This window comes from Dipteris shenzhenensis, chromosome 17 (assembly GCF_047967505.1).
Source record: "Dipteris shenzhenensis isolate YYH24624 ecotype China chromosome 17, Dip_SZ_1.0, whole genome shotgun sequence".
NCBI lineage: Eukaryota > Viridiplantae > Streptophyta > Polypodiopsida > Gleicheniales > Dipteridaceae > Dipteris > Dipteris shenzhenensis.
The window spans coordinates 53,744,112-53,756,495 of NC_141612.1; the positions used below are offsets into that span (position 1 = coordinate 53,744,112).

General features: G+C 44.3%; 1 protein-coding gene across 5 annotated transcripts in view; it reads left to right on the forward strand.

Annotated features, from left to right (window-relative positions):
* The window catches only part of LOC147892299 (RAF-like serine/threonine-protein kinase PRAF), a 46,301-nt gene extending 34,482 nt beyond the window's left edge, over nt 1-11,819 (forward strand). Inside the window, exons 6-11 of one of the 5 annotated variants that reach the window (XM_087388042.1) lie at nt 9,910-10,032; nt 10,111-10,198; nt 10,711-10,878; nt 11,030-11,078; nt 11,222-11,302; nt 11,426-11,819. In XM_087388042.1, the coding sequence (XP_087244168.1) occupies nt 9,910-10,032; nt 10,111-10,198; nt 10,711-10,877 (378 nt within the window). In that variant the 3' untranslated portion in view covers nt 10,878; nt 11,030-11,078; nt 11,222-11,302; nt 11,426-11,819. Of the gene's footprint in view, nt 1-9,909; nt 10,033-10,110; nt 10,199-10,710; nt 11,303-11,425 lie in introns of all 5 variants that reach the window. The other 4 variants (XM_087388041.1, XM_087388040.1, XM_087388038.1 and 1 more) reach the window with 4 other exon arrangements.
* The last annotated feature ends 565 nt before the right edge of the window (nt 11,820-12,384 follow it).

Here is a 12,384-nt window from a genome sequence, read left to right on the forward strand (position 1 = left end):
GAGGTCTTTTCTGCCTGAACATTGAACACAAGAGAATCAGTGAGAGTAAGCATGATAGCCGCCCTTGCGGACAAATCAAGCTCCTCCCACTCATCATCTGCCATCCCAGATGGCTTGACACCCTTCAACCTTATGTGCTTAGAAATCTTCTTTAGCAGAAGTACATTCAAACACTGTTCTGCCCATAATGCATAATTGTGTGCCCCTTCCAATTTCTTTATGTTCAGTATTGAGGATTCACTTCCCTCTGATGCCATATCAGACAAGGAAAGTGCCTGACTCCCTGTAAGTCAAAAAATGACTAAATAAAATTCTGATTTCTCAGAAAACCTGCTCTATCAAGAGCCAGGAGCACTCACAATAGTGCTGTTTTTTACTGTCAAAAAACCTGCAGCAAAACAGAAAATTTTCCCTCCAGTCACTGTACCTTCTGATACACTGTACCGTGCTCAAATAGGCATAAAACAGTAACTACAGAATGCTGCAGCTGTTCCACAAGTGTTTTATCAGTGCATCATCATCTGACGAAGCACAAAACACTGCTGCTGTCCTGGACACTTCTCCCACCTCAGATGAGGTATTGCACTGATTTTATATGCATAAACCACTTGGCATACACTGTTTTGTCCACTGAAAAAGGCTCCAAACACCTCAGCCTGTCACAAACCTGCAACAAAGTATGGGACAAATCCCAAGCAATCACCCTTCTGCCAAGGGGATAAAAGGCATCTGAAGTTCTCAAACAGTAACTCAAGTGCTCACAAGCAAAATCTGGGCAAAAGCCCCTTGATTTGACACCTGTACCAAGTGAAAAACACCTCAACACTGAGGTAGCATACAAAATTCAGCACTCTCCTGGCACTTTTACCTGACAATGTAATGCATAAACTGCCCTGTGTACAGAGTAACAACACAAATCCCAACGTACAAACACTGAAGAGAAAATCTTTTGAGCACTGTCAACGATGGACAGTTAGGGACCGAGTAAACTCGATGCGCCCTGGCCAAGCGTGGCTCAACTGAGATTTTCTAAGTGCCGTACACAAATTGTGACCTGCAAAGAAATGTCACTGATACAATGCGGAAAACGAGACCAATGTGGGCACCCTGGCTCCACACTGCCTCAAGGCATATACTGCATACACTTCCAGGCAAAAGCCCTTTGAAATTGTCACCCGAAAACTGAGATTTACACTCAGCAAAAGCATAAAAGCCCTCTGCAAATTAAGGCATCTGACCTTCCCGAAACAAAATAATTGTGCAACCACCACACACTGTGGCACTAGTCACCTCAAGCACGAGGGACACGAGTGTACTTGCTGTACCTCAAGCACACAGTTTTAAAACTGAAAATTTCGGGAATGCATTAAAAAAAACTCGTTGTACTTCTGTACCTGCGTGTACTTGCAAGTACCACGCAAAAGAGCAGAGTGCTCTCCCTTTTTTCTTCTTCCACAAAAAAAATTTTCTGTGCCTGCTGTACCTGCAAGTACCTGCTGTGCCTGCTGTACCTTGTACTTGCGAGGGCACGGATTCCCAAAAAAAAGTCGAAATTCCTTGGCTGAGGGTACAGCCGGTACGGCTGTACCTGTACGTGCACGCGTCCGTATAGCCGGTACGGTTGCCTGTTGCGGCGTCCGTACAGTCGGTACGGTTGCCTGTTGCGGCGTCCGTACAGCTGGTACGGCTGGCTGCGGCCGCATGGTTGCTGGTAGCAGCTAGCTGCTGCTGTAGCTATAGCTGCTCGCGCAACTGTTGCGCGCGGTTGCTCCTGCACGCTGCGCGCGCTGGCTGCGCCCTACTCGCGCACCTTCTGACAGAGGGCACGAGGCCCGAGGGGAGAGGGAGGGGGTAGACCGGAGTGAGAGGGAGAGAGTGGCTCTGATACCACTTGTGAGGGAAAGAGGGGGGTGGAACGATGAAGACAGAGACACAAGGAGTGTGGATGTGTAAGAATGTGTTGAGCCACACCACAAACTCTAAGGTTTTATTAGGATTAGGTATTCACCCTATGACTGTCTTAAGACAGTCATAGGGGTCGTAACATTTTAAAGGGTGGCAATGTGCCTTTACCAACACTTCCCTGATTGGGGGAGGGGGCCCTTAGTGGGTATAGGGACCCAATTGGTTGTCGACTCTACTCTCTCTCTACCCTCATCTCTTCTCTCTCTCTATGGTGGATTACGCTAATTCCTCGCTAAAGGTTTAAAGGTCTTGCTGTGAATTACACGATCAGATTACTGTTGCATGTTACATTGGTATCAGAGCTTCAGTCTGTATCTAGCTTGACTACGCGAGTGTATGGTTGTGATGAGATCCATACAATCAAGCGTCATGAAAGGGTCAAGAAAAGGAGTCATCGTTAAAGACTATGAAGAGGAGAAAGACCACGAAGAAGATCCGCTTTTGCCAAGTGCTCAAGAAGTGATGGCGAACCTTCTAGAGCAGAATTGGGTCCTCCTACAGCAACTCAAAGAATATTCATCCCAGGTAGAAGAAAGCAGAAGACAGCTGGACCAGACAAAACAACATTTGGAGGGAAAAGAAGTAGAAAAGCCGTTGGAAGAAAGGGGAACCAAAGATTTCGAAAAACTGCTCTTGTTGATGTGTGAGGAACACAAAAATGAGAAGGCATTGCGATGCGCAGAGCTCGCCCAGGCAGGGAGGCAACAAAAGTTAGACCGAGAGGCGATGCTCTCCAACACAAACAGATGCTAGTTGCTATGCATACAAGTTTGAGCGTAGTAGCCGTCACCGCCACAGCTTCGCCATCGACAAAGATAACACCACTTACTCAGTCCACTCCAAATTTTGTTAAGTATGATGGTAAGTGTGACCATTCAGCAATTTTGTAATATATTCATCAGTTTGTAGCTCATTTTGTGCGGATTCAAGATGAGCAAGATAAAGTCCACCTTGCAGCCCCTTATCTTACGGGTGAGGCGGTTACCTGGTGTCAACATTGGGCTAGTAAGCATATTGACCCAACAACGTTTAAGACGAATTTCGTTTGGGCAACGTTTGTGATCGACCTCAAAGCCTATTTTCTCCCACCGCAATATATGTTTAACTTGGAGGATGAGTTTTCTTCTCTCTCCCAGAATGTTTGCATGTGTCGACATACAGTAACAAGGTCATCACGCTGGCATAGCAGTTGGGCGTCTTCGAGAGCGCCAAGATGAAGCAATTCATACGAGGATTGGATACCAACATCCGTTATACTATTCGAAACTTCGACCCACCAGAGTACGAGCAGGCATTGACTCGCACAGAATCAGGAGATGATGCTGAACAGGGAAAAGCCCAAGCAGGTCCAAAAATATTCCAAAGCCCCGCAGCAGTCAAACAACACAATGGGTAAGGATCATCATTAGGACAACGAATTCCAAAAGAAAGACAGCTAGGCTTCTGGTCAAAAAGAGTCCAAGCCAAAGATGACTCCGGATGAGAAGGCTAAAGCATGTATTACGGGAGGCTATCTACAGCTCGACGAGCAGAAGCGGTACCACTAAGAACATCGTTGCTTTCATTGCCACGACAATGTTGGGCATGGCAAGAAGGATTGTCCGAAGTGGCTTGCCGAGAAGGCTGTGAAAGCGCCTAGTTCATCCGTCGCTAATGTATTGGCTCTTCCAATCCTGCCTCCATCCTCAGCTACGAATGCCGTCTTTCCTACTTTGAACGCCGTTCCCACGGTGGTCTTTCAAGGTAAGGAGGGCGATGTCGCATATCAAAAGAAGGCGCTCATTCAAGCGTACGGCACAGCTAATGGGCATCAGTTTATTGTCATGTTCGATATGGAGAGTTCAAAAGATGCCATCTCCCCTCAGCTTGCAAAGACAGTGGGGTGCATCTTGGTGCCTCACAAGATTGCAGTGGACGAGTTCACGCTCGGCTTGTGCACACACATAATGCATAAGGCCATCCATTTCACTTTTTTAGTTCAGAAGGCCATGTTTACGCATGATTTTATTCTGACTCCTTTGCTGTAGTAAGATATGATTCTTGGGATTCAAGTGGTTCCGTGAGCATGTACCAACGCTTGATGGTAGGACACCTTCACTATTATGAAAGGTTTAACTGAGCCCGTCGTGATACGCGGTGATCGGAGCATACCAGGGATTCCGTCAATCTCTCATATTCAAGCAGGTCGCGCCGCCCATAAGGGTGCCATGTGTGCACTACGTCCAGTGCCAAATCACTGCAGTTCAAGCTGCTCCTCCGATGGGGCAAGCGATGGTGGATCTACTCCAAGGGTTCTAAGACATCATGCTCCTAGCTTCCTCCCAACCGATCGGAAGACCATCGCATTGATCTAATTTCGGATTCAACACCTCCAAGTAAGTTCCCGTATCGACTTTCCAAGTCTATGGAGGGGGAATTAGAGCAACAGTTGTGTCAATTATTGCGCGCAGGGTTTATTAGACCTTTTTCTTCGCCTTTTGTTGCACCCATTCTATTTGTGGCAAAGAAGGATAAGTTCGCACGACTATGTGTCGACTACAGAGCACTTAACAAGCTTACAGTAAGCAACAAGTTTCCTATGTCCTGCATCGAATACATCTTGGAAAGACTCAATGGTGCAAGATTTTTTTCAAAGATTGACCTCAAGAGTGGCCTCCATCAAGTTTGGATTTTTGAAGCTAACATCTCAAAGACAGCTTTCTGAACAGAGTAAGGTGATTACGAGAAAGTGAACTCGACTTGCTGGAAATTCAGTATTTGGGCTACATCAGTAGTGCTCAAGGGATTCGCCTGGACCCAGAGAAGGTTCAAGCTCTATAACAAGTTAGGCTGTCTCCACAACGGCTCAGGAGATCTGATCCTTTGTGGGTTTGTGTCAAGCATATAATTGGCACATGGATGGTTTGTCGACACACGTAGCCCCTTTTATAGATTTACTCGAGGGTTAAAGACACATAGACAAAAAGTTCGCGTCACAGGCAAAGCTTTGCAGGCCTTCCATGACTTGCAACGGTTGGACACGACATCACCAATTATGAAGATTGCCTCTTGGGATGATTTATTTCTGGTAATCGTAGACGCTAGCAATGTCGCCATTGGAGCAGTTTTACAACAAGAAGATAGGCCCATGGCATATTACAGCAGAAAGCTTAACGATGGTGAAAAGAACTATTCAGTTTATGATATAGAGCTCCTCAGTGTCATCCAGGCATTAAAACATTGGAAACCTTTCCTATATAGACGGACTTTGGACGATTAAGACAGATCACTTAGCCCTTAAGTGGCTTCACTTCTGGCAAAAACAACCTTGTTGCCGACGCTCTCAGTCGGAAAGGTTCCATCCAGACCATTGAGCAAGCCACTGTGCTCGAAATCAAAGGAAAGGATCTTGATAGCATGAAGGCACAGTACGCGGAGTTTGGCACGCAGATACTCATTACTCATTAGAGGATGATTGGCTTTTCTATAAGAAAAGATTATGTGTACTCAAAGACAAACGGCAGTTGCTTCTTCATGATGCCCATGACGCCCTTACCGGTGGTCACAGAGATATCAACGTGACTTTGGAGAAGAGCACTATTTTTATTGGCTAAAGATGCGGAAGGACGTATACGGCTATGTTCAGAATTGTCAGCTATGCCAAAAGGTCAAGTCTTCCCACAAGAAAAGATTATGTGTACTCAAAGACAAACGGCAATTGCTTCTTCATGATGCCCATGACGCCCTTACCGGTGGTCACAAAGGTATCAATGTGACTTTGGAGAAGAGCGCTATTTCTATTGGTCAAAGATGCGGAAGGACGTATACGACTATGTTCAGAATTGTCAGCTATGCCAAAAGATCAAGGCTTCCCACAAGAAGGCGGCAAGCTTACTTATGCCATTGCCAATCCCTGACGGTCTTTTTCAGGACATAGGTATGGATTGCGTGGGGCCACTTCCAGCATCCGCAGGTGTGCGTAATACTCAATGTCTTGCTATTGTTTGTCGCTTTAGTAAATATTGCATGCTTATTCCCTACAAACAAACGGCCAGCATTGAAGATGTAGCTCGTTTGTTTATCAAGTATTGGTATATCCCATTGGAGGGTTGCCAAAGACCATCACATCCGACAGGGACTCCAAGTTTACATCTAACTTTTGGCAAGCCTTGTTTGATAATTTTGGTACTAAGCTGCAGATGTCCAGCGCTTTCCATCCGGAATCGAACGACGAGACAAAAAAGTATAATGGTATGGCGTTTGATATTTTAAAATCATATTGTCATGATGCTCAAGGAAAGTGGGAGCAGTTTCCTCTGCTTGTGCAGGCCATTCTGAATGATACCTGTTCTTCGAGTATTGGTCGCACATCTTATGAAGCGCGTTTGGACGAGCGCGTTTGGACGGCGGTTTAGATCACTCCTCACCCCGATGGTATCTCCATATCTTGAAGCCAACAAAACCACCGAATCACTGGGAGAGATTACAGAGTCTGTGAAAAGCCGAATCGCATTGTATACACGCCATGCTAACAAATCCAGACGAGATGTCCAGTATGAAGAGGGCCTTGGGTGTATTTACGAATTATCAAGCAAAGATTGAAGCAGGTGGCCAAGCGATGCCCTAAGCTGTCCTTTAGGAGCTTTGGACCATTCCCTATTGTTCAAAAGATCAATGATGTCTCAATGAAGTTACGCCTTCCAGACAGTTGGACTATGCACAATGTGTTTCATGTAGCTTCCTCCTCTTTCAGAGATTTCCGACGAGCAACAACCTGAAGTTCTTGATGAAGCCGAAGTTTTGCAGCCAGAACATATATTTCTTCATAAATTCAAACATGGGTCAGGACGCAGGATCCAGGAGTTTTACACCAAGTTCCGTGATCTAGGTACCCATGAAGCAGTGTGGTTGGACGAATATTTTTTCCACGAGTTTCCTTAGATATTGGCGGACTACTTGGAAGCAATGAACCTACTGCCAAGTTAAGGAGGAGGGAATGTCACATGTATTCCTGCACTTGGGTGCAAAGTGACACACGGGCTACATAGACAAGGGAGATTTTGTCGTATGTTGTGACCCCTTTGTGAGCCCTTGTCCAGGGACAGTCAAGCACAAGCTACGTAAGTCAGTTTCTTAGCCTTAGGTCAAGTCAAAAGATCAGTTCTTGTTCAATGATACCCACTAGAGAACAATAGGTTAGTGTTTTCATCTTAGGGTTAGTGATAGGTCTAGGTCCGGCCTAGGATAGGAGCCCTTCTGGGCCCCCTTAGGGCTGGAACATATGAGCGGGAATGGGCTGGGGGAGGGCTGCTTATATAGGCTGCCCTGCACCCCACCCAAGGTGGGCTTTTATGGAGAAAAGGGCTGCAAAGCCAGCCCTAAAACAGCTGCCTCGAAGTTGGCCTGTTTAGGGCAGGTTGGCTCAGCCCCAGCCCCCTATTTAAGGGGGAGACTGTTGCCTCTTTCATCATTCAGTTCCCTCAGACCTTCAGCCTCCTACAGCTCCTCTTCAGCCCCCTTTGAACAGCCTGACACTCACTACCAGTGGCCCTCTGACCAGCCTCAGCCTTTGGCATCAGCTCAGTCCTCTGGGAAGGTGTTCTCGCAGCTCATTAGGCGGGGAGTCGGGACAGCGAACGGAGTAAGGTTTGGGGTCTGTTTCAGCAGCTCTTTCAGTTATCTTTTACAGTTTTACACTTCTCATTCTCAGCTCTTTATTTCAGTCATCTCTCAGCTCTCTTATAGGATCTATCACTCCTAGCTTTCACTCTCTCACTCACGTAGTAACTCTGCATTCCGGTGGACAGCACAAGCCTCTCCCTTGCCTTGCAAAAGCGTCCTACGTCATCAGTGTGGACAGCATCAAGGTCTCGGTTTTGGTCGGCGTTGCCTCTCAGGTTTTTGGGTCTGCTCCACATGTGCACAGTGAGCTTTCAGAAGCGCATTTCTGTACTCTCTCGAAGAGTATTCTTTGTATTTCTTAGTTCTCCAAGTATAAAGAAAATTCTCCCCTGATTGGGGGAGTGGACCCTCAGTGGGTACAAGGACCGAATCGATTGTCGACTCTACTCGCTCTCTACCCTCATCTCCTTTCTCTCTCTATGGTGGATGACACTAATTCCTCGCTAAAGGTTTAAAGAAGGTCTTGCTGTGAATTACACGATCAGATTACCATTGCATGTTACAGATAGACAATGGTAGAGTAGTTTACCAAACAAGTATTGAGTGCCAAGCATTCTTCCTAACATCACATAAATACAAAGAGATTACATACCCATGGCTTTATTGCTTGCTATCAAAACAAGCCAAGTACCTCAATGAATTGCTCCCTCTAGCACATCTGTGTGTTTCGGAGCCAAATACTGCATTTCGTGAAAGTTACGTCTTCATCTCCCTCTCCCTTATCCTCTATGACGGATACAGCCACATGCTCTGGAGTCTGAGCAACATACATTGTCCTCATCTTCTTTTAGGGAACGTGGATTCACACCTAGATCTATGCATCCTGTTAAGGTACTACATGGTGTAGCCACCAAGAACAACTCACAACAATATGAGCTGAATCTTTTTCTGGTTCATCTCCCTTGGACTTCTCTTCTTGCTTCTTCTTTTGATCGGCCTTTTTCTTTCAGCAATCTCTTGCTATGTCTACAATAGTAGCACTTTCTCTTAAACGTCCTCCTACTTTCTCCGTTGGAAGAGTTTCCGTCCTCAGAATTGTCCTTTTTTCTTATTTGGCTTGCCTTTCTCTAGCTTGTCCTTCCCTTTACCTTAGTGACGTTGAACACTTTCTTGCTGCCATCATCCTCACACAGCTTGTGCCTTTCTTGCTCTTGGAGCAACAAGAGACCAAGCTCCTCAAAGGGCAAGGGATTTGAGCTTTCTCCAGTTGTCATTGTTGTCACTAACTCGTTGAAGCTCTTTGGCAGTTTACTCAGTATGAGCATGGCCAATTGATTGCTTTCCACCTTATGACCTACATCGGCCATTTTATTCTTCAAGACTTTTAATTTGACAAGATGATCACTCACCATGTCATCTTCTTCCATGTTCGTTGTATCTCTTCCTTCAGGTACATCCCACAAACCTTGTGCAACCATGTGACTCGTGATCTTGATCTTCTAGATTGGCTAATTTGTCGCATCTAGCATCACTGTCACACTAAAACTTGGTATCCTCAAGGTCCCCATTGCACCTATGGAATTTTGTTTGAAGGAGGATTCTTACACAAACACTGATCACATCTCACTGATTAGAAGCTGCCTGCTTGATCACCAAGACATACACCACCTGGCTTCAGATCTCCGCCTCCAATGCAACTCTAATCTCACAGATCTCACTTCCAAGCACACTACCATCGCACAACTCTCCACATAGGCAGCCGTGGCTCTAGTACCATGTTAGACAACCCAGTCTTTGTTGCTAGTTTTCTCATGCAGTGGATTATAGTAGATGTGTGCCATAGAAGAATCTAGACAGGAGAAGGAAATGCTGTAATCCAAGACTTAGACTATGTATCCACAAGATAGAACTCACAAAACACCAAACTCGAGAGGGAGAGACAATGGGAGAGTGGTTCACAAAATGCCTCAGAATACGTTGCAAAATCTGAGTTAAGTTTATGCTGCTGCCTTGGATGCTCTATGGTGAGCACAAATGTTGTGCCTTAAACTCTCTTTGTTTGCATGCTCCTCATTGAGCTTCAGTGACCTCGTGTAGTGCTGCTTCCTTGGACAGCGTCCTCCCACAAACTTGTGCTACCCTACTAGCTGTAGGTATGCACCCTGGACTGCTCCCAAAAGCAAAGGCTGCTTCCAATCTTTACTTGTGATCCTCTGGTATCTGTTGTTCTGTAGAAATGAACATTTTAAATTGCTTATTTTCAAGATGTCGAATGATGGTTTTCCTGAAGAAATACTACTCTTGGTAATCTTATAAGATAAGCTGGGTTTGATTCTTTCTCAGGTTGGTGATTTTGGACTGTCAAAAGTAAAGCACCAAACTCTGGTCTCAGGTGGTGTGAGAGGAACTCTTCCATGGATGGCACCAGAATTGTTAAGTGGCAATAGCAGCATGGTGACGGAGAAAGTATGGAAATTTTATTTATTGAAATGTTAATTGATTATATTTTAAATTCATTTCTAAGGAACTGTTCGGATGGCACAGATTGATGTTTTCTCTTTTGGGATAGTCATGTGGGAACTTCTTACTGGTGAGGAGCCATATGCGGACATGCATTGTGGGGCCATTATAGGTAAGGCCAAGTTCTTTGTGAAAGTATGCGTGGCTAAGTAGTCCTTATCCTTTAAAAAAACTGATCTAATACAAGATACCAACCGAGGTAATTTATAATACACTGGGTTGTTTGTGACCAAACTTCTGAGAGAGAAGTGTATGAGTGAACAGAAATGTTTTGAACTTTTTGTTGTGGCCAGCTGATTGACTGCATAGCTTGTTATCCCCACTAACTGTTCTTCAAACATGGTCATGAGATTATGAAGTGTAGCCTTTTTCATCGTTGGACCTGTTGTTCATATTTAAAGAGTTGACTAAGTATGATGTTCTGCGTAAACATCTGGAAAATGAGACGTGAATAGAATTGCATAGCATGGGATGCATCCTATTTGCTTTCCACGTTTTTGAAGCTGAGGAAATATAACTGAGGAAGGCTGCCTTGTGTTTTTACTTAGTTTGTGAACCTGACAACCTGATGTGTCTTCATGTCATTAATTCCATGTGTCATTGTGTCTTTTTGGTGGGGCTTAGGGGGTATTGTGAACAATACTTTGCGCCCACCCGTACCGAGTTGGTGTGATCCTGGTTGGAGAAATTTGATGGAGAAATGCTGGTCAGCTGACCCAGCAGACCGACCTGCATTTTGGGAAGTTGCCAGGGAGCTGCGAGGAATTGCTGCGTCAATGAATGTGAAATGATGTACTCCTTATGGTTTCGTGTGCGCGCCTCTGTTTAACAGGCCCTAAACTTTTGTATATAATTGGTGGTCAGGTGGCTGCTTATATACGTCATTTGAATCAGGGGTCTTGGTCATACACTACTAAAAAATAATTTCTTTGATGATACTCAGAAAGCTCTTTACAAGCTGAGCTGCTAATGCAAACTTGTATTTTGGCAAGGTACTATTGTCTGTAGATTGCAAAGGTGATAAGCATCAAGGCAGCAGGAAACACATCAATGGGATACGTACTGTTAATATTTTTGTGGTCTGGAGAAGGCTATGCTTTCTTTTTGTATTGATATTAAGCTTGACATTTTATAGAGGCAAGGATGCAAAACAGAGAGCTGACATCTAGACCTTGTCTACCTGACTAGGAGGTGGAAACCCTCTCGGTTTAGCCAGGTAATTTTTTATCCATGTTTCTACTTCCAGAAATAAGGTAGCTCACTATAAATTCAGAAATTGTATTCTGGATATTCTTCATGTGTGTATTATTAATGAGTTTTTTTTGTGGAGTTGTTACAGGCCTTGATACTGCAGTAAAGAGCTATTGAGGTTTTCTTGTCATTTAAAATGCACTGGAGAAATGTATTATCATATCCCAAAGTATGACACTTTGGTGAGATGTAAAAGTGAGGTGTTTGCTCTATGAGAGTATATAGTCTGAATTTCTTATTGGTATGTGGTGGCTTGGACATGCAAAGCTGTATTGGGTCTGTGAAAGCTTTAATAGTCGATTGTGAAGTACATTCGACAACTTTGTGTTATATCAAACGCGAGAAAAGAGAAGGAAAAGTGGGTACCAACTTTGAGATTTCTTTTGCTGTCCTTTTTGGGGGTGTGGGCAGCACTTCAAAACTTTGACGAGGCCTGTCCAATTGCATATTCTATGCAAAGACCATAGGTTGTTTATTCATTACATTGGACATCATAATTGAAGAGCTTATATCGGCTCCACTGAAGGCTAAAATTCATTCTTGGCCTAATTTCTTCTTTCTTGGGTTTTCTAAACAGGGTTTCTTGTATGGCCTTTACCTTGTCAGTAATGTGAAGGTTTGAGTGATGAGGGTTATGTGTATCCAACAATGTAATGTCATGCATTTGTAATGCAAGTCATGTTACAAAGAACTTTTTGCCCACTTCTATGCCAGCCTTAGCTTGGCATGGATGCGTCAATTTTACGAGCAAAAACCTATGAGCAAGTTTATACGAGCGTGTTTTTCAAGAGATTTTAAAAATAGTATTTCTTTATGAAACATGGTTTTTACACTTTTATTTTATTCGTGTATAAAATAGGCATTCCTATAATACTTTTCATATTTCTAAGTGAAACTATGTTTTCTTCTGATCCATTTTTGTCATATTTTTGCATAGTTGGAAGCTTTTTTTTTCCTTCGCTCGGACGCTCGGAAGATTTCGCTCAAAAAATGCTCGTCCCCGCTTGGCATATGCTCATCCTTCAAATAGTCAAGCCGTTCCTCCTT